The sequence below is a fragment of the Salmo salar genome, chromosome 05 (genome assembly GCF_965601325.2).
Source record: "Salmo salar chromosome 05, fSalSal1, whole genome shotgun sequence".
NCBI classification, from domain to species: Eukaryota; Metazoa; Chordata; class Actinopteri; order Salmoniformes; family Salmonidae; genus Salmo; species Salmo salar.
Genome location: NC_138295.1, coordinates 291280 through 315121, shown reverse-complemented (window position 1 = coordinate 315121; position 23842 = coordinate 291280). Strand labels below are relative to the sequence as shown.

The 23842-nt window shown below is 47.3% G+C and overlaps 1 protein-coding gene across 1 annotated transcript in view; it reads left to right on the top strand.

Moving 5' to 3' along the window:
- Window positions 1-20588, top strand: part of itm2a (Integral membrane protein 2A) — a gene marked incomplete at its 3' end in the record, with an annotated part of 46608 nt that extends 26020 nt beyond the window's left edge. Inside the window, 2 exon segments of the mRNA NM_001139826.1 lie at window positions 649-2396; window positions 20520-20588. Coding sequence (NP_001133298.1) covers window positions 649-743 — 95 coding nt within the window.
- Between the last annotated feature and the right edge of the window lie 3254 nt (window positions 20589-23842).

Here is a 23842-nt window from a genome sequence, read left to right as displayed (position 1 = left end):
CAGATGTGACTCTTAGCATTCAGGCCGAAGAGGTTCATCTTGGTTTCCACAGACCAGAGAATCTTGTTTCTCATGGTCTGAGTCCTTTATGTGCCTTTTGGCAAAATCCAAGCGGGCTGTCATGTGCCTTTTACTGAGGGGTGGCTTCTGTCTGGCCACTCTTCCATAAAGGCCTGATTGGTGGAGTGCTGCAGAGATGTTTGTCCGTCTGGAAGGTTTCCCCATCTCCACAGGTTTTTGCTCTCGACGTACTGTCAATTGTGGGACCTTATATAGACAGGTGTGTACCTTTCCAAATCATGTTCAATCAATTGAATTTATCACAGGTGGACTCCAATCAAGTTGTAGAAACATGATGATTAATGGAAACAGGATGCACCTGAGCTCAATTTCGAGTCCCATAGCAAAGGGTCTGAATACTTACGTGTAAAAGGCTTGTGTGTGTGTGTGTATAGATTGTTGTACTTGGACCTGTTCTTGTTGGGTCTAATCTCTCGCTCTATCCTCTCTCTTGCGCTCTCCTCTCTATTCTCTCCCTCTCTATTCTCGTGCTCTATTCTCTCTTCTCTTTCTCTCTAACTCTCTATTCTCTTTCTCTCTCTGTTTTCTCTCCCCTTTTCTCTATTTCCTCTCTCTGTCTCTCTCTAGGAGGAGGGATTCATAAGCGTTCGGTAGAGGAGTGTTTCACCATCCGTCACTTTGAGAACACCTTCGTCACCGAGACCAAGATCTGCAAGGCCTAATGGGAGAACACCCGCACACGTGGAGTGAGGGAGAGAGAGGTGTAGAGGGATAGAGGGAGAGATGTATGGCACATAAAGAGAGAGGGAGACAGATGGGTATAAGGAGGGAGTGAATGTAGTAGTAAAGATTAATTTTATATGAAACCCTAAATGTAATGTTTCCCTGCTTCATCCCACCGTAGACTTACAATTATCTGTTTTGTTTCTATGATTAACCCCTCCACTCTGTCACCATTAACCTCTACCCTCTGACCCCTGTCTACAGAGCCAAACCCATCCTCAGCTAGTCCATTACCTGGTTGTGCTAGCTGACCTCTTCTGGCCTGTTGACTGTTAGGCTGCATTCACACAGGGAGACCAATTCTGATCTATTTTCACTAATCAGATCTGGAAAAGATCTGATGTCAAAAGACCTGATGTGATTTGTTAAAAGACAAATTAGTTGAAAAAATATCAGAATTGGGCTGCTTGTGCGAACACAGCCTTAGAGGTCTGACACTGTTTCTCCATTTCCTGATGCCACCTAGTGGTTACCATGTATACAACATGTCTGAACCATGTCCAGTAGGTGACTAACCTCTGACCTAGAGCCGGCCCCCTCTGCCTCCTAGCGACAAGGCCCGGCCCCCTCTGCCTCCTAGCGACAAGGCCCGGCCCAAACCCCAAGCCTGGGACCTAGAGGTCTACCCTGACAGACTCGACCCTAACCCCGACAGACTCGACCCTGACCCCGACAGACTCGACCCCGACAGACTCGACCCCGACAGACTCGACCCTAACCCCGACAGACTCGACCCTGACCCCGACAGACTCGACCCCGACAGACTCGACCCTGACCCCGACAGACTCGACCCCGACAGACTCGACCCTAACCCCGACAGACTCGACCCTGACCCCGACAGACTCGACCCCGACAGACTCGACCCTGACCCCGACAGACTCGACCCTGACCCCGACAGACTCGACCCTGACCCCGACAGACTCGACCCTGACCCCGACAGACTCGACCCTACAGCACTGTGCTGATGGTATAGAGGCGACGGGCTACACAGTTGGATGTGAGAGGCAGGACGTGTGAAGGTAAAAATACCTTAATAGAAAATGACTCCAGTTAAATACTACTCTGGTGAAAGTATTGGGGTTTAAATATCCTGAAGTACCTTAAAGCAGACAGCATGATGTTCTTGTATTTTAAATGTACAGACAGCCATGGGCACACACCAACACTGAACAGATCATTTACAAACAAAGCATTTGTGTTTAGTGGTCCGCCATTTCAGAGACGGTGGGGATGACATGTTCTCTTGATGAGTGACTGAATAGGACCATTTTCCTGTCCTGCTAAGCACAGTACTTTTGGGTGTCGGGAAAATGTAAAGAATAAAAAGTACATTATTTTCTTTAGGAATGTAGTGGATTAAAAGTAGAAGTTATAAATAGTGAAGTGCAGAGGGGCTGGTAAGTCAGCATTTCGCTGTAAGGTCTACTACACCTGTTGTAGTCAGCATTTCGCTGTAAGGTCTACTACACCTGTTGTATTCAGCATTTCACTGTAAGGTCTACTACACCTGTTGTAGTCAGCATTTCGCTGTAAGGTCTACTACACCTGTTGTATTCAGCATTTCGCTGTAAGGTCTACCTACACCTGTTGTAGTCGCTCGCGTGGCACTCCCGTGACGCTCGCGAAGGTCACCACACCGGATTCGCTCGCGAGGTCTCCTCCCGGACGGGCATGGCGGGGCCCCAAAAAACTACTTAAGCAGTACTTGAAAGTATTTTTACTTAGTTACTTTACACCACTGTGCACATGCTTGCGTGTGTGTTTTACAGAACACAAGCACTTAACAGATGCTGGGTCGATGTTTATTCAGAAAGAGTAGAATGTTAGAATAAAATTCCCTTTTTTGTTGTCCAATAAAGATCCATGTCTTTACCTAAAGGTTACCTTAACATGAATGGTGTTATTTAGTGGTGTTTGAGGAAGGGATGAAAACACATTTTACTTTGCTACCTGACAACTTTACGGTCTTTACTTTTTAATTACTGTTTATATTTTTAGTTTTTCCCTCACTCAACTTTTTTTCATTCAACTTTTTCACTCCGGACGCTATATCGGGACATGGTTCGTCGAGACCTCCACCAGCCGAAGCTAAGTAACATTAACATGATGCCTTCTAATTGCAGTCGCTGTACTCATAATATACAGGAGAACGATCGACTTACGGCGAGGATAGCTGTGCTGCAAGCCCAGCTTCAGACGCGATCGTTAGGCAAGGGTAATTTCAGTGTAGGAAAGGATGAAACAGCGTCTGTGCCACCAGTAAGTACAGATAGTAACGTTAGTATAAATCCCTTCGCACGGTCCCCGCAGCCGGACATCTTTCTCATGGCTTCTGGAGGGAAACGCTGTAGGAATGCTCAACCGGTGTCGCTTATTCAGCCGACAGAAACTTTCAACCGGTTCTCCCCATTAAGCAGCGAGTCGGAGTCAGAGGCCGAGACTTCTCTGGTCTCTGCTCCTCCCGTTACGGGGTCTGAGACGCCGAAGCCTCCCACCATTAGCTCTGACAAATTGAAAACCCTAGTCATTGGCGACTCCATTACCCGCAGTATTAGACTTAAAACTAATCATCCAGCGATCATACACTGTTTACCAGGGGGCAGGGCTACCGACGTTAAGGCTAATCTGAAGATGGTGCTGGCTAAAGCTAAAACTGGCGAGTGTAGAGAGTATAGAGATATTGTTATCCACGTCGGCACCAACGATGTTAGGATGAAACAGTCAGAGGTCACCAAGCGCAACATAGCTTCAGCGTGTAAATCAGCTAGAAAGATGTGTCGGCATCGAGTAATTGTCTCTGGCCCCTCCCAGTTAGGGGGAGTGATGAGCTCTACAGCAGAGTCTCACAACTCAATCGCTGGATGAAAACTGTTTTCTGCCCCTCCCAAAAGATAGAATTTGTAGATAATTGGCCCTCTTTCTGGGACTCACCCACAAACAGGACCAAGCCTGGCCTGTTGAGGAGTGACGGACTCCATCCTAGCTGGAGGGGTGCTCTCATCTTATCTACGAACATAGACAGGGCTCTAACTCCCCTAGCTCCACAATGAAATGGGGTGCAGGCCAGGCAGCAGGCTGTTAGCCAGCCTGCCAGCTTAGTTGAGTCTGCCACTAGCACAGTCAGTGTAGTCAGCTCAGCTATCCCCATTGAGACCGTGTCTGTGCCTCGATCTAGGTTGGGCAAAATTAAAAATGGCGGTGTTCGCCTTAGCAATCTCACTAGTATAAAGACCTCCATTCCTGCCATTATTGAAAGAGATTGTGATACCTCACATCTCAAAATTGGGTTACTTAATGTTAGATCCCTCACTTCCAAGGCAGTTATAGTCAATGAACTAATCACTGATCATAATCTTGATGTGATTGGCCTGACTGAAACATGGCTTAAGCCTGATGAATTTACAGAGTTAAATGAGGCCTCACCTCCTGGTTAAACTAGTGACCATATCCCCCGTGCATTCCGCGGAGGTGTTGCTAACATTTATGATAGCAAATTTCAATTTACAAAGAAAAATATGTACTTTCGTCTTTTGAATTTCTAGTCATGAAATCTATGCAGCCTACTCAATCACTTTTTATAGCTACTGTTTACAGGCCTCCTGGGCCATATGCAGCGTTCCTCACTGAGTTCCCTGAATTCCTATCGGACCATGTAGTCATAGCAGATAATATTCAAATTTTTGGTGACTTTAATATTCACATGGAAAAGTCCACAGACCCACTCCAAAAGGCTTTCGGAGCCATCATCGACTCAGTGGGTTTTGTCCAACATGTCTCTGGACCTACTCACTGCCACAGTCATACTCTGGACCTAGTTTTGTCCCATGGAATAAATGTTGTGGATCTTAATGTTTTTCCTCATAATCCTGGACTATCGGACCACCATTTTATTACGTTTGCAATCGCAACAAATAATCTGCTCAGACCCCAACCAAGGAGCATCAAAAGTCGTGCTATAAATTCTCAGACAACCCAAAGATTCCTAGATGCCCTTCCAGACTCCCTCTGCCTACCCAAGGACGTCAGAGGACAAAAATCAGTTAACCTGTTATGGCTAGGGGGCAGTATTTTCACAGCCGGATAAAAAACGTACCCAATTTTAATCTGATTATTACTCCTGCCCAGTAACTAGAATATGCATATAATTATTAGCTTTGGATAGAAAACACCCTAAAGTTTCTAAAACTGTTTGAATGGTGTCTGTGAGTATAACAGAACTCATTTGGCAGGCCAAAACCTGAGAAGATTCCATGCAGGAAGTGCCCTGTCTGACAATTTCTTGCCCTTCTTGATTATCTCTATCCATTACAGAGGATCTCTGCTGTTACGTGACACTTCCTACGGCTCCCATGGGCTCTCAGAAGGCGGCAAAAAGCTGAATCGTGGCTTTGCAGGCTCTGGCTGAAAAACATTAGCGCGTTTGGATAGTGGCTGGTCACAGTACTGTGAGACTCAGGCGTGTGCCCGCGTCGACCCCATGCTTTGTTTTCTTTCGTCTGTTTACCTAAACGCAGATTCCCGGTCGGAATATTATCGCTTTTTTATGAGAGAAATGGCATAAAAATTTATTTTAAACAGCGGTTGACATGCTTCGAAGTACGGTAATGGAATATTTAGAAATCTTTTGTCACGAAATGCGCCATGCTCGTGACCCTTATTTACACTTCGGATAGTGTCTTGAACGCACAAACAAAACGCCGCTGTTTGGATATAACGATGGATTATTTTGGACCAAACCAACATTTGTTATTGAAGTAGCAGTCCTGGGAGTGCATTCTGACGAAGAACACCAAAGGTAATCAAACTTTTCTTATAGTAAATCGGAGTTTGGTCAGGGCTAAACTTGGTGGGTGTCTAAATAGCTAGCCGTGATGGCTGGGCTATCTACTCAGAATATTGCAAAATGTGCTTTCACCGAAAAGCTATTTTAAAATCGGACACCTCGATTGCACAAAGGAGTTCTGTATCTATAATTTAAAATAATTGTTATGTTTTTTGTGAACGTTTATCGTGAGTAATTTAGTAAATTCACCGGAGGTTTGCGGGGGGGTATGTTAGTTCTGAACGTCACATGCTAATGTAAAAAGCTGGTTTTTGATATAAATATGAACTTGATTGAACAAAACATGCATGTATTGTATAACATAATGTCCTAGGTGTGTCATCTGATGAAGATCATCAAAGGTTAGTGCTGCATTTAGCTGTGGTTTTGTTTTTTGTGACATATGCTAGCTTGAAAAATGGGTGTCTGATTATTTCTGGCTGGGTACTCTGCTGACATAATCTAATGTTTTGCTTTCGCTGTAAAGCCTTTTTGAAATCGGACAGTGTGGTTAGATAAAGGAGAGTCTTGTCTTTAAAATGCTGTGAAATAGTCATATGTTTGAAAAATTGAAGTTTTTGTATTTTGGAGGAATTTGTAATTCGTGCCACGCCTATCATTGGATATTGGAGCAGGTGTTCCGCTAGCGGAACGTCTAGATGTAAGTTAACCACCTAACTGAGGAACCTTGCGCAATACCCTAGATGCAGTTGCACCCCTAAAAACTAAAAACATTTGTCATAAGAAACTAGCTCCCTGGTATACAGAAAATACCCGTGCTCTGTAGCAAGCAGAAAATTGAAACGGAAATGGCGCCACACCAAACTGGAAGTCTTCCGACTAGCTTGGAAAGACAGTACCGTGCAGTATCGAAGAGCCCTCACTGCTGCTCGATCATTATATTTTTCCAAACTAATTGAAGAAAATAAGAACAATCCGAAATGTATTTTTTATACTGTCGCAAAGCTAACTGAAAAGCAGCCTTTGCAAATGGAGGATGGCTTTCACTTCAGCAGTAATAAATTCATGAACTTCTTTGAGGAAAAGACTGACTTCTGGGGAAGTTAACCAGAGACTGATGAATTGACTCTCCAGCAGACGGACAGGCGATTCCAACAGAGAAGACAACAACGACATACGGGCGTAAGTATATACATTGCAATTATTCTCGAATGAGCGGCCGTTCATGTGCAAAGGATAAGCATTTCAGTGAATATAATTATCCAATGTGTGTAGTGAATCCATTTTGTCTTTCCCACTCTTTCTCAGTCCCCACCCCTTTCCTTTGTCTACCAAACCGTCATATCGGCTTCATCCGCTACGGACTTTTTCTTTGTATCATGTAGTAACCAAATATCTACTGTTTGTTTGTTATGTAATTCTGTGTGATTATTTAGTTAGTAAATAAATAATTAAGCCAATTTGTATATCGCTGATTCATGATTTAGGCTAGGGTTCGTGCAGATATCCAAGGGTTTGCGACATTCAGTAATGAGAACTGATGAGGTAATAATAATTAATAGAAGACTAATTGATCAGATATTAAAATAGCTGAAGAGTTATGTTCGGAAAATTATAACTCTGTAATCTCAACATTTTCCGTGGTGCCCTGACTTCCTAGTTAATTAATGTTTACATGATTAGTTTAATCACGTAATAATTAAACCTAGAGAACTGATTTGATATAAATAAGTCTTCACGTTTAATGATAGTCCAGACGTGACAGGTGCTTTCAAGGCATCTGGGAGCTCTGAAAAAACAAGGTAGAATCATGACGTCAGTGATCTTCAGGTTGGAGCTCTAGAAAGAGGCTTGGAATTCCAAGTTGGATGACCGCTCAAAACTAACTTTTTTGTCATTGCTCTTTTTTTCTGGGACTAACGTTAACTTGTCTTGAACTCACTGGAGTTCTGAGTTTCCAGTTGTGTTGAACACGGAAGAAGTCATGCTGGATTGATAGCATGGCCAATGTATTCAACATTTTATGGCCCAAGGTGTTGCATGTAAATATTTATCATTTTAAGCTTGGAAAAGAGACCCTTAAACCCAGACTTAGACCACACACCCTCTCCACTGAATAGCAGGCTCGTGATTGCTTTGCAACGCTTGCAGTTAGCCACTGATTCCTTCCAAAACACTCATTGCTGAGTTTGCAATTTCCAACTTGTTGTGTATTTGTCACGATTCTCTAAGACAGAACCCAGAAGCAGACCAGGACAAGGTGAGTAAAATGAAAGTGAGTATTTATTGGTAGTCTTGATGTGTATATTGAGCAATCCAGGAGGCGGAGCGGCAGCGGAGGTGAGTTGATGAGAGTAAATGGGTTGATCCAATGAAGTCACTGTATCCACCGACGGCCAGGCAAGGGAGTTGAATGTTCCGGGAGAATGACTGTAGACAGAGTAAACGGGAGGGAGTAACCAGTAACAAGCACAAAACAACAAAACTAGCTCAGGAAACATGAGGCTGATATGCTGGCACAACATACTGTTCGTTGCTAACGATCCAGCAGGGAATGGATGTCAGCTCAGGGTTTAAGAAGAGGTGATGATCAGGACCAGGTGTGCAGAAGGTTGATGAGATGCAGGTGCGGGTAATCACTAGATCTCCCACCTAACTTCATTGCCTAGCAACCAGACAGGGTGCGTTCAGGAACCTTAGACAACACTCCAAACAAAAAAAACAGTCAGCTCAGGCAGAAACAGACTCAGGAAGCGGGATTCCTGACAGTATTGTTTATGTCCACTGATACGTTTTATCTCTAATTTCTCTCCATTATTTCTCTTCACATGACAAGGATTAAAAATAATTTTCCAGTAGGCTTTCGACTTGACTCATGATGATGACTGCTAGCTAAGATTTTGAAAGTATGATGTTGACATGATCAGTCCAATCAAAGCTACTGTAAATATAATGTGATTTAACGTCATTTTATCTGTGGCCAATGACCTTGAGCCTTCTTGGATGGGCACTTCTAATGTAAATCTGTGGCAGAACCCAAGGGTCTCCCCTTAGACTTGGCGGTGACATATTGTCCCAATGAGTGACAGAACACTGAGCTAATCACGGTGCAACGTTCCATATTTTCTGCTGGCTTTCCCCACCACCGTAGAAATCACTGAGCTAGGCTGAAACACCTGCTTTATTAACTCAATGATATATATATTTTTTTACATTGTTTGCAAACTGATATGTGACATGTAATAATGCACGAATGTAAAAAAAAATATGCTAAAAATGTGGGGCTCAAAACAGGTGGGGTTCTGTCCCACCTGCCCTGAATGACGGGTCGCCACTGGTCATGACACACACATTTCACAGACTGCGGCTTACTGCCCATGTGGTCATGTTGTCTAAGCTCATACGGAAGCTTCTGGTTATTGGTGGCATGTTATAGAGCCTATCCACGATGATATAGGCTATAGGTTAGTCGTTAAGGTTGTGGATGTGACTGTCTCACTGACCAATTTGGACTCAGGACTGGTCGTATGACTGTCTACAGTGACTGTCAATCATCAAATCATTGGAATGAGATACATAAAAATATAAATAACATTTATCTGATTATTCGATTACATAAAGAAAGACCCATTTATTATTTTCTGTATTGTCAAGAAGCCACAACTATTAATTGGCCAAAACATACTGGTGCAAGAGTCGAACCAGAACCTATAATTAAATACACAACATTTTAAAAATCAAATCATTATTCCATTTCTTGTTATTTAATATTTGCTTTAGACAATAAAAACAAAAACAAAACCGTTTGTGTGGTTTGATTTCAGATTGATTCAAATCAGATAATTGAGGAACAACCCTTTACTCGTTTTTTTTTTTATCTCGTCATCTATTAGGAAATATTAATTGGCCAAAAAGTACTTGGACCCACACTGACCCACGTTGGACCCACACTGACCCACGTTGGACCCACACTGACCAAGGTTGGACCCACACTGACCAACGTTGGACCCACACTGACCAACGTTGGACCCTCACTGACCAAGGTTGGACCCACACTGACCAAGGTTGGACCCACACTGACCAAGGTTGGACCCACACTGACCAACATTGGACCCACACTGACCAACATTGGACCCACACTGACCAAGGTTGGACCCACACTGACCAAGGTTGGACCCACACTGACCAACATTGGACCCACACTGACCCACGTTGGACCCACACTGACCCACGTTGGACCCACACTGACCAAGGTTGGACCCACACTGACCAAGGTTGGACCCACACTGACCAAGGTTGGACCCACACTGACCAAGGTTGGACCCACACAGACCAAGGTTGGACCCACACTGACCAAGGTTGGACCCACACTGACCCACGTTGGACCCACACTGACCTACATTGGACCCACACTGACCCACGTTGGACCCACACTGACCAAGGTTGGACCCACACTGACCAAGGTTGGACCCACACAGACTAACATGGACCCACACTGACCAACGTTGGACCCACACTGACCCACGTTGGACCCACACTGACCCACGTTGGACCCACACTGACCAACATGGACCCACACTGACCAAGGTTGGACCCACACTGACCAAGGTTGGACCCACACTGACCAAGGTTGGACCCACACTGACCAAGGTTGGACCCACACTGACCCACGTTGGACCCACACTGACCAACATTGGACCCACGTTGGACCCACACTGACCAAGGTTGGACCCACACTGACCAACGTTGGACCCACACTGACCAAGGTTGGACCCACACTGACCAAGGTTGGACCCACACTGACCAAGGTTGGACCCACACTGACCCACGTTGGACCCACACTGACCCACGTTGGACCCACACTGACCAACATTGGACCCACGTTGGACCCACACTGACCAATGTTGGACCCACACTGACCAACGTTGGACCCACACTGACCAACATGGACCCACACTGACCAAGGTTGGACCCACACTGACCAAGGTTGGACCCACACTGACTAACATGGACCCACACTGACCAACGTTGGACCCACACTGACCCACGTTGGACCCACACTGACCCACGTTGGACCCACACTGACCCACGTTGGACCCACACTGACCAAGGTTGGACCCACACTGACCAAGGTTGGACCCACACTGACCCACGTTGGACCCACACTGACCAACATTGGACCCACGTTGGACCCACACTGACCAAGGTTGGACCCACACTGACCAACGTTGGACCCACACTGACCAAGGTTGGACCCACACTGACCAAGGTTGGACCCACACTGACCAAGGTTGGACCCACACTGACCAAGGTTGGACCCACACTGACCCACGTTGGACCCACACTGACCCACGTTGGACCCACACTGACCAACATTGGACCCACGTTGGACCCACACTGACCAATGTTGGACCCACACTGACCAACATGGACCCACACTGACCAAGGTTGGACCCACACTGACCAAGGTTGGACCCACACTGACCAATGTTGGACCCACACTGACCAACATGGACCCACACTGACCAAGGTTGGACCCACACTGACCAAGGTTGGACCCACACTGACCCACGTTGGACCCACACTGACCCACGTTGGACCCACACTGACCAACATTGGACCCACGTTGGACCCACACTGACCAATGTTGGACCCACACTGACCAACATGGACCCACACTGACCAAGGTTGGACCCACACTGACCAAGGTTGGACCCACACTGACCAATGTTGGACCCACACTGACCAAGGTTGGACCCACACTGACCAATGTTGGACCCACACTGACCAAGGTTGGACCCACACTGACCAATGTTGGACCCACACTGACCAATGTTGGACCCACACTGACCAATGTTGGACCCACACTGACCAAGGTTGGACCCACACTGACCAATGTTGGACCCACACTGACCAATGTTGGACCCACACTGACCAATGTTGGACCCACACTGACCAAGGTTGGACCCACACTGACCAAGGTTGGACCCACACTGACCAAGGTTGGACCCACACTGACCAATGTTGGACCCACACTGACCAAGGTTGGACCCACACTGACCAAGGTTGGACCCACACTGACCAATGTTGGACCCACACTGACCAATGTTGGACCCACACTGACCAATGTTGGACCCACACTGACCAAGGTTGGACCCACACTGACCAAGGTTGGACCCACACTGACCAATGTTGGACCCACACTGACCAATGTTGGACCCACACTGACCAAGGTTGGACCCACACTGACCAAGGTTGGACCCACACTGACCAAGGTTGGACCCACACTGACCAATGTTGGACCCACACTGACCAAGGTTGGACCCACACTGACCAATGTTGGACCCACACTGACCAAGGTTGGACCCACACTGACCAAGGTTGGACCCACACTGACCAATGTTGGACCCACACTGACCAATGTTGGACCCACACTGACCAAGGTTGGACCCACACTGACCAAGGTTGGACCCACACTGACCCACGTTGGACCCACACTGACCAACATTGGACCCACGTTGGACCCACACTGACCAAGGTTGGACCCACACTGACCAACGTTGGACCCACACTGACCAAGGTTGGACCCACACTGACCAAGGTTGGACCCACACTGACCAAGGTTGGACCCACACTGACCCACGTTGGACCCACACTGACCCACGTTGGACCCACACTGACCAACATTGGACCCACGTTGGACCCACACTGACCAATGTTGGACCCACACTGACCAACGTTGGACCCACACTGACCAACATGGACCCACACTGACCAAGGTTGGACCCACACTGACCAAGGTTGGACCCACACTGACTAACATGGACCCACACTGACCAACGTTGGACCCACACTGACCCACGTTGGACCCACACTGACCCACGTTGGACCCACACTGACCCACGTTGGACCCACACTGACCAAGGTTGGACCCACACTGACCAAGGTTGGACCCACACTGACCCACGTTGGACCCACACTGACCAACATTGGACCCACGTTGGACCCACACTGACCAAGGTTGGACCCACACTGACCAACGTTGGACCCACACTGACCAAGGTTGGACCCACACTGACCAAGGTTGGACCCACACTGACCAAGGTTGGACCCACACTGACCAAGGTTGGACCCACACTGACCCACGTTGGACCCACACTGACCCACGTTGGACCCACACTGACCAACATTGGACCCACGTTGGACCCACACTGACCAATGTTGGACCCACACTGACCAACATGGACCCACACTGACCAAGGTTGGACCCACACTGACCAAGGTTGGACCCACACTGACCAATGTTGGACCCACACTGACCAACATGGACCCACACTGACCAAGGTTGGACCCACACTGACCAAGGTTGGACCCACACTGACCCACGTTGGACCCACACTGACCCACGTTGGACCCACACTGACCAACATTGGACCCACGTTGGACCCACACTGACCAATGTTGGACCCACACTGACCAACATGGACCCACACTGACCAAGGTTGGACCCACACTGACCAAGGTTGGACCCACACTGACCAATGTTGGACCCACACTGACCAAGGTTGGACCCACACTGACCAATGTTGGACCCACACTGACCAAGGTTGGACCCACACTGACCAATGTTGGACCCACACTGACCAATGTTGGACCCACACTGACCAATGTTGGACCCACACTGACCAAGGTTGGACCCACACTGACCAATGTTGGACCCACACTGACCAATGTTGGACCCACACTGACCAATGTTGGACCCACACTGACCAAGGTTGGACCCACACTGACCAAGGTTGGACCCACACTGACCAAGGTTGGACCCACACTGACCAATGTTGGACCCACACTGACCAAGGTTGGACCCACACTGACCAAGGTTGGACCCACACTGACCAATGTTGGACCCACACTGACCAATGTTGGACCCACACTGACCAATGTTGGACCCACACTGACCAAGGTTGGACCCACACTGACCAAGGTTGGACCCACACTGACCAATGTTGGACCCACACTGACCAATGTTGGACCCACACTGACCAAGGTTGGACCCACACTGACCAAGGTTGGACCCACACTGACCAAGGTTGGACCCACACTGACCAATGTTGGACCCACACTGACCAAGGTTGGACCCACACTGACCAATGTTGGACCCACACTGACCAAGGTTGGACCCACACTGACCAAGGTTGGACCCACACTGACCAATGTTGGACCCACACTGACCAATGTTGGACCCACACTGACCAAGGTTGGACCCACACTGACCAAGGTTGGACCCACACTGACCAAGGTTGGACCCACACTGACCAATGTTGGACCCACACTGACCAATGTTGGACCCACACTGACCAAGGTTGGACCCACACTGACCAAGGTTGGACCCACACTGACCAAGGTTGGACCCACACTGACCAAGGTTGGACCCACACTGACCAAGGTTGGACCCACACTGACCAAGGTTGGACCCACACTGACCAAGGTTGGACCCACACTGACCCACGTTGGACCCACACTGACCAATGTTGGACCCACACTGACCAAGGTTGGACCCACACTGACCAATGTTGGACCCACACTGACCAAGGTTGGACCCACACTGACCAAGGTTGGACCCACACTGACCAACATTGGACCCACGTTGGACCCACACTGACCAATGTTGGACCCACACTGACCAACATTGGACCCACGTTGGACCCACACTGACCAAGGTTGGACCCACACTGACCAATGTTGGACCCACACTGACCAAGGTTGGACCCACACTGACCAAGGTTGGACCCACACTGACCAATGTTGGACCCACACTGACCAATGTTGGACCCACACTGACCAACATTGGACCCACGTTGGACCCACACTGACCAATGTTGGACCCACACTGACCAACATTGGACCCACGTTGGACCCACACTGACCAATGTTGGACCCACACTGACCAACATTGGACCCACGTTGGACCCACACTGACCAAGGTTGGACCCACACTGACCAAGGTTGGACCCACACTGACCAAGGTTGGACCCACACTGACCAAGGTTGGACCCACACTGACCAAGGTTGTCATTATTTGTTTTCTGTTAGTAAATTCCCAATTTTGATGTTTTGGTTTTAAACTAGAAAAACATTTAAAACGATTAATTTCCACTTGGGTAACAAATAATAATGACAAAATGTATCATTGCATTTTATTTTTATTTTTATTTTGTTCATACCTGGAAGTACACGATCCCTAATATAATATTCATGAAGCATATGCAAAGCAGATGTGTTTACGGTCTAGGTTGGGCTGCAGTGTCAGCAGCACAGAGAAAGGATTAGACATTTGTGTGACAGGAAGATAAAAATAGTAATGTTAGCTAAGATGTTTAACTTATCATGAAATTTGCATGCCAATAGAACAAACTCAACAACAACTGAACAAAGTTGGCTTGCACTACCTGCCTAGCTAGCATTAGCCGGCTAAAGTTATTGCTGACTAGCTAGCAAGCTGGCCAACTGACTAGCTAGCTAGCCCCACCTGGCTACTGGATATAGTCATGCTAGCTAGCGGAAGTAAGTTAGTCCCTCATGCTAGCTAGTAGTAGCTAGCTAGTGGAAGCAAGCTAACGTTAGTCCCTCAATCTGCTACAAGATGAAGCGGCCCGACCAGAGGTACCTGCTGCAGAAAGAGATTGCCTGGTGACGATTTCTACATTACTTTCTGTATCTAACTTTGCTAGATCTTCTGTCTGGCTGGTGCTTATTGACTGTTTAGGCTAATAAAGAGCTGCAATTAGTGTAATTAGTATTTGATCCTTTGCATAGCTATTTCTTACACATTCAATACAACAATATCCAGTTATGCGCTGACCAACTGGCAATCACTTCCGGCGCCGACAAAGATGGCCGCCTCGCTTCGCGTTCCTAGGAAACTATGCAGTATTTAGCTTTTTTATGTGTTATTTCTTACATTGTTACCCCAGGTAATCTTAGGTTTTACTACATACAGTCGGGAGGAACTATTGGATATAAGAGCAACGTCAACTCACCAACATTACGACCAGAAATACAACTTTCCCGAAGCGGATCCTCTGTTTGGTCCACCACCCAGGACATTGGATCTGATCCCAGCCGGCGACCCAAAACAACGGCGCCGCAGAAGAAGGGGCAGACGGAGCGGTCTTCTGGTCAGGCTCCGTAGACGGGCACATCGCGCACCGCTCCCGAGCATACTACTCGCCAATGTCGAGTCTCTTGACAACAAGGCAGACGATATCAGAGCAAGGGTAGCATTCCAGAGAGACATCCGAGACTAACGTTCTTTGTTTCATGGAAACATGGCTCAATCGAGACACGCTATCTGAGTCGGTACAGCCACCCGGTTTCTTCACGCATCACGCCGACAGAAACGAGCATCTCTCTGGTAAGAAGAAGGGCGGGGGTGTATGCCTTATGATTAACGAGACGTGGTGTGATCATAACAACATACAGGAACTCAAGTCATTTTGTTCACCTGACATAGAATTCCTCACAATCAAATGCCGACCGCATTATCTACCAAGAGAATTCTCTTCGATTATAATCACAGTCGTGTATATCCCCCCCCAAGCAGACACCTCGACGGCCCTGAAAGAACTTCATTCGACTCTTTGTAAACTGGAAACCACATATCCTGAGGCTGCATTTATTGTAGCCGGGGATTTGAACAAGGCTAATTTGTAAACAAGGCTCCCCAAATTCTATCAGCATATCGGATGTGCTACCAGGGTGGGCAAAACCCTAGACCACTGTTATTCTAACTTCCGCGATGCATATAAGGCCCTCCCCCGCCCTCCCTTCGGAAAATCTGACCACGACTCCATTTTGTTGCTCCCAGCCTATAGACAGAAGCTAAAACAGGAAGCTCCCGCCCTCAGGTCTGTTCAACGCTGGTCCGACCAATCGGATTCCACGCTTCAAGATTGATTTGATCACGTGGACTGGGATATGTTCCGCATTGCTGCGAACAACAACATTGACGAATACGCTGACTCGGTGTGCGAGTTTATTAACAAGTGCATCGGTGATGTTGTACCCAGAGCGTCTATTAAAACATTCCCCAACCAGAAACCGTGGATTGATGGCAGCATTTGCTCAAAACTGAACGCGCGAACCGCTGCTTTTAATCAGGGCAAAGTGACCGGAAACATGACCGAATACAAACAGTGTAGCTATTCCCTCCGCAAGGCAATCAAACAAACTAAGCGTCAGTACAGAGACAAAGTGGAGTCGCAATTCAACGGCTCAGACACGAGAGGTATGTGGCAGGGTCTACAGTATCACGGACTACAAAAGAAAAATCAGCCCCGTCGCGGATCACGATGCCTTGCTCCCAGACAGACTAAACAACTTTTTTGCTCGCTTTGAGGACAATACAGTGCCACTGACACGGCCCGCTACCAAAACCTGCGGGCTCTCCTTCACTGCAGCCAACATGAGTAAAACATTTAAACGTGTTAACCCTCGTAAGGCTGCAGGCCCAGACGACATCCCTAGCCGCGTCCTCAGAGCAGGCGCAGACCAGCTGGCTGGTGTGTTTACAGACATATTCAATCAATCCTTATCCCAGTCTGTTGTCCCCACATGCTTCAAGAGGGCCACCATTGTTCCTGTTCCCAAGAAAGCTAAGGTAACTGAGCTAAATGACTACTTCCCTGTAGCACTCACTTCCGTCATCATGAAGTGCTTTGAGAGACTAGTCAAGGATCATATCACCTCCACCTTACCTGACACCCTAGACCCACTCCAATTTGCTTACCGACCCAATAGGTCCACAGACGACGCAATCGCCATCACACTGCACACTGCCCTAACCCATCTGGACAAGAGGAATACCTATGTAAGAATGCTGTTCATCGATTACAGCTCAGCATTTAACACCATAGTACCCTCCAAACTCGTCATTAAGCTCGAGACCCTGGGTCTCAACCCCGCCCTGTGCAACTGGGTCCTGCACTTCCTGACGGGTCGCCCCCAGGTGGTGAGGGTAGGTAACAACATCTTCACCCCGCTGATCCTCAACACTGGGTCCCCACAAGGGTGCGTTCTCAGCCCTCTCCTGTACTCCCTGTACTCCTCACCTCCTCCCTGTACTCCGGCCTACAGGGAGGAGGTGAGGGCCCTCGGAGTGTGGTGTCAGGAAAATAACCTCGCACTCAATGTCAACAAAACAAAAGAGATGATCGTGAACTTCAGGAAACAGCAGAGGGAGCAGCCCCCTATCTACATTGACGGGACAGTAGTGGAGAGGGTGGAGAGTTTTTTTAAGTTCCTCGGCGTACACATCACGGACAAACTGAAATGGTCCACCCACACAGACAGCGTGGTGATGAAGGCGCAGCAGCGCCTCTTCAACCTCAGGAGGCTGAAGAAATTCGTCTTGTCACCAAAAACACTCACAAACTTTTACCGATGCATAATCGAGAGCATCCTGTCGGGCTGTATCACCGCCTGGTACGGCAGCTGCTCCGCCCACAACCGCAAGGCTCTCCAGAGGGTAGTGAGGTCTGCACAATGCATCACCGGGGGCAAACTACCTGCCCTCCAGGACACCTACACCACACGATGTCACAGCAAGGCCAAAAAGATCATCAAGGACATCAACCACCTGAGCCACTGCCTGTTCACCCCGCTATCATCCAGAAGGCGAGGTCAGTACAGGTGCATCAAAGCTGGGACCGAGAGACTGAAAAACAGCTTCTATCTCAAGACCATCAGACTGTTAAACAGCCATCACTAACACAGAGAGGCTCCTGCCAACATACTGACTCAACTCTAGCCACTTTAATAATGTGAAAATTAATGTAATCAATTTATTACTTGCCACTTTATATTATTTATATTAGATAATGTTTACATAACCTACATTATTCATCTCATATGTATATATTGTACGCTATACCATCTACTGCATCTTGCCATCTTGATGTAATTAGATGTATCACTAGCCACTTTAAACAATGCCACTTTATATAATGTTTTCATTACCTACATTACTCATCTCATATGTATATACTGTACTCTATGCCATCCTGATGTAATGTATCACTAGCCACCTTAAACAATGCCGCTTTATATGTTTTCATACCCTACAATACTCATCTCATATGTATATGTATATACTGTACTCCATACCATCTGTTACATCTTGCCTACGCCGTTCGGCCATCACTCATTTATATATTTTTATGTACATATTCGTATTCATTCCTTTACACTTGTGTGTACAAGGTAGTTGTTGTGGAATTGGTAGATTACTTGTTAGATATTACTGCATGGTCGGAACTAGAAGCACAAGCATTTCGCTACACTTGCATTAACACCTGCTAACCATGTGTATGTGACAAATAAATTGTATTTGATTTGAAGTGTCTTCACTGACATTTTCAACCTCTCCCTGTCCAAGTCTGTAATACCAACATGTTTCAAGCAGACCACCAGAGTCCCTGTGCCCAAGAACACTAAGGTAACCTGCCTAAATGACTCCCGACCCGTAGCACTCACGTCTGTAGCCATGAAGTGATTTGAAAGGCTGGTCATGGCTCACATCAACACCATTATCCCAGAAACCCTAGACCCACTCCAATTTGCATACTGCCCCAACAGAGCCACAGATGATGCAATCTCAATCGCACTACACACTGCCCTTTCACACCTGGACAAAAGGAACACCTATGTGAGAATGCTATTCATTTGACTACAGCTCAGCGTTCAACACCATAGTGCCCACAAAGCTCATCAATAAGCTAAGGACTCTGGGACTAAACACCTCCCTCTGCAACTGGATCCTGGATTTCCTGACGAGCCGCCCCTAGGTGGTAAGGGTAGGCAACAACACGTCTACCATGCTGATCCTGGGGGCTGGGGCCCCTCAGGGGTGTGTACTTAGCCCCCTCCTGTATTCCCTGTTCACCCACGACTGCGTGGCCAAACACGACTCCAACACCATCATTCAGTTTGCTGATGACACAACAGTGGTAGGCCTGATCACCGACAACGATGAGACAGCCTATAGGGAGGAGGTCAGAGAACTGGCCGTGTGGTGCCAGAACAACAACCTCTTCCTCAATGTGAGCAAGACTAAGGAGATGATTGTGGAATACAGGAAAAGGCGGGGCGAACATAACATCGACGGGGCTGTAGTGGAGCGGTTCGAGAGTTTCAAGTTCCTTGGTGTCCACATCACCAATGAACTATCAAGGTCCAAACACACCAAGACAGTCGTGAAGAGGGCACGACAAAACCTTTTCCCCCTCAGGAGACTGAAAAGACTTGGCATGGGTCCTCAGATCCTCAAAAGGTTCTACAGCTGCACCACCGGTTGCATCACCGCCTGGTATGGCAACTACTCGGCATCTGACCGTAAGGCTCTACAGAGGGTAGTGCGAACGGCCCAGTACATCACTGGGGCCAAGCTTCCTACCATCCAGGACCTCTACACCAGGCGGTGTCAGAGGAAAGCCCATATAGTTGTCAGAGACTCCCGTCACCCAATTTATAGACTGTTTTCTCTGCTACCGCACGGCAAGCGGTACCGGAATGCCAAGTCTAGGACCAAAAGGCTCTTCAACAGCTTCTTCCCCCAATCCGTAAGACTGCTGAACAATTCATAAAATCGCCACCGGACAATTTACATTGACCCCCCCTCCTTTTGTACACTGCTGCTACTCGCTGTTTGTTTATTATCTATGCACAGTCACTTCGCCCCCACCTACATGTACAGATTACCTCAACTAGCCTGTACCCCTGCACACTGACTCGGTACCGGTGCCCCCTGTATTTAGCCTCGTTATTGTTTATTGTTATTCTTATTGTGTTACTTTTTATTCTTACTATTTATTTTAGTCTACTTGGTAAATATTTTCTTCTTCTTGAACTGCATTGTTGGTTAAGGGCTTGTCAGTCAGCATTTCACGGTAAGGTCTACACTTGTTGTATTCGGCGCATGTGACAAATAAAGTTTTATTTGATTAGGGGAAGTTGCTTTGCTGTTGGCACCAATCCCACGCTGGCAGACATCACCCACTTTATCCCCCTTATCTTAAATGTTGCTTCCTCTTGTTCAACTGCTCTTTGATTAAATTGGTTTCCTTAAATATTTACATTTGCTTCAAGTGTGCGTTTTTTGGCCGAAAGTTGACAGATGACACTTGGAACTCTGTTTTAGAGGGTAACTTGAAGCATAAAGCCCATTTTCCAGCTGGTTTTGGCTTAGTAAAACACACCAGTCTCTGTCCTAATTTCAACAATGTGTACCAATGTGGTATTTTTTGTAGTAAATCGTGCCCCTGGTCTAGAAACTCAGTCACGTTTTCTTTTTACTATTTTCAACTTCAGTATCCAAAATGTTGTGGCTTCTCCCCATAGCATAGTAATTACAAAAGTGTACAAAGCTGGAAGTAGGACTTAGGTATAAAAGCTCTCATATGGTTTTTGGAGAATTTTGGTGGGCACTATTTTGACCCAAAGGTTCCATGGCCACAATAAAGTTAGATTGTGATTCAGAATGTCATAGGAATTTTCTACAATTAATTTGATCTGCAGATAGATACAGAGAAGATATTGTCTCAACACTCACCTTCCAATCGGTGTGGGCAACTTGATAGCATTTGGAATTACACCCTTAATGTCCAACTTAATTAAATGCCCTTAATTTGCATTGTTGCTTTCATGGTTGAGATCAACAGTCGGAATGTAAGAGTGGTAATGTAATGAATTACAGTGGCAGTATTTTTGTGATCCAGCAGGTGGCAGTAATGCACCTTCAGTAACTGAGCAGCCGAATGACCAATGCAGAGAGCAGGGTCTAGAGAGCAGGGTCTAGAGAGCAGGGGGAGAGAGAGCAGAGGGAGAGAGAGCAGGGAGAGAGAGAGCAGTGTCTAGAGAGCAGGGTCTAGAGAGCCGGGTCTAGAGAGCAGGGGGGGAGAGAGGGGGAGAGAGAGCAGGGAGAGAGAGAGCAGTGTCTAGAGAGCAGGGGGAGAGAGAGCAGGGGGAGAGAGAGCAGGGAGAGAGAGAGCAGGGAGAGAGAGAGCAGGGAGAGAGAGAGCAGTGTCTAGAGAGCAGGGTCTAGAGAGCCGGGTCTAGAGAGCAGGGGGGGAGAGAGCAGGGGGAGAGAGAGCAGGGAGAGAGAGAGCAGTGTCTAGAGAGCAGGGGGAGAGAGCAGGGTGCAGAGAGCCGGGTCTAGAGAGCAGGGTCTAGAGAGCAGGGGGAGAGAGAGCAGGGGGAGAGAGAGCAGTGTCTAGAGAGCAGGGGGAGAGAGCAGGGTGCAGAGAGCCGGGGGAGAGAGAGCAGGGGGGAGAGAGAGTAGGGGGAGAGAGAGCAGGGGGAGAGAGAGCAGGGTCTAGAGAGCAGGGGGAGAGAGAGCAGGGTCTAGAGAGCAGGGTCTAGAGAGCAGGGGGAGAGAGAGCAGGGGGAGAGAGAGCAGTGTCTAGAGAGCAGGGGGAGAGAGCAGGGTGCAGAGAGCCGGGGGAGAGAGAGCCGGGGGAGAGAGAGCAGGGGGGAGAGAGAGTAGGGGGAGAGAGAGCAGGGGGTGAGAGAGCAGGGTCTAGAGAGCAGGGTCTATATACAGGGGGTACCGGTACAGAGTCAATGTGCGAGGACACTGGTTAGTCGAGGTAATATGTACACTACGGTTGAAAAGTTTGGGGTCATTTAGAAATGTCCTTGTTTTTGAAAGAAAAGCAAATTTTTTGATCATTAATTAAAATAATATCAAATTGATCAGAAATAGTGTAGACATTGTTAATGTTGTAAATGACTATTGTAGCTGGATTCTTTTAAGTGGAATATCTACATAGGCATGCAGAGGCCCATTATCAGCAACCATCACTCCTGTGTTCCAATGGCACGTTGTGTTAGCTAATCCAAGTTTATCATTTTAAAAGGCTAACTGATCATTAGAAAACCCTTTTGCAATTATGTTAGCACAGCTGAAAACTGTTGTTCTGTTTAAAGAAGCAATAAAACTGGCCTTCTTTAGACTAGTTGAGTATCTGGAGCATCAGCATTTGTGGGTCTTTCTTCTGAAACTCGTCAGTCTTTTCTTGTTCTGAGAAATGAAGGCTCTTCTATGCGAGAAATTGACAAGAAACTGAAGATCTCATACAACGCTGTGTACAACTCCCTTCACAGAACAGAGCAAACTGGCTCTAACCAGAATAGAAAGAGGAGTGGGGGCACCGGTTAGTCGAGGTAATTTAGGTAATATGTACATCTAGGTAGAGTTATTAAATTTACTTTGCATTGATAATAAACAGAGAGTAGCAGCAGTGTAAAAGAGGGGGGGGGGGGGGGGGCAATGCAAATAGTCTGGGTAGCCATTTGATTAGATGTTCATGAGTCTTGGGGTTTGAAGCTGTTTAGAAGCCTCTTGGACCTAGACTTGGTGCTCCGGTACCGCTTGCCGTGCGGTAGCAGAGAGAACAGTCTATGACTTGGGTGGCTGGAGTCTTTGACAATTTGTAGGGTCGTCCTCTGACACCGCCTGGTATAGAGGTCCTGGATGGCAGGAAGCTCGGCCCCAGTGATGTACTGGGCCGGGCGCACTACCCTCTGTAGTGCCTTGCGGTTGGAGGCCGAGCAGTTGCCATAACAGGAAGTGATGCAACCAGTCATCACTGACCTCACAGTGAAATGCTGAATACAACAGGTGTAGTAGACCTCACAGTGAAATGCTGAATACAACAGGTGTAGTAGACCTCACGGTGAAATGCTGAATACAACAGGTGTAGTAGACCTCACAGTGAAATGCTGAATACAACAGGTGTAGTAGACCTCACAGTGAAATGCTGAATACAACAGGTGTAGTAGACCTCACAGTGAAATGCTGAATACAACAGGTGTAGTAGACCTTACAGTGAAATGCTGAATACAACAGGTGTAGTAGACCTCACAGTGAAATGCTGAATACAACAGGTGTAGTAGACCTCACAGTGAAATGCTTAATACAACAGGTGTAGTAGACCTCACAGTGAAATGCTGAATACAACAGGTGTAGTAGACCTTACAGTGAAATGTTTACTTACAGGCTTTAACCAACAGTGCAAAAAAGGTATTAGGTGAACAATAGGTAAGTAAAGAAATAAAAACAACAGTAAAAAGACAGTGAAAAATAACAGTAGCGAAGCTACATACAGTAGTGAGGCTATATACAGGCACCGGTTAGTCAGGCTGATTGAGGTAGTATGTACATGTAGATATGGTTAAAGTGACTAAGCATATATGATG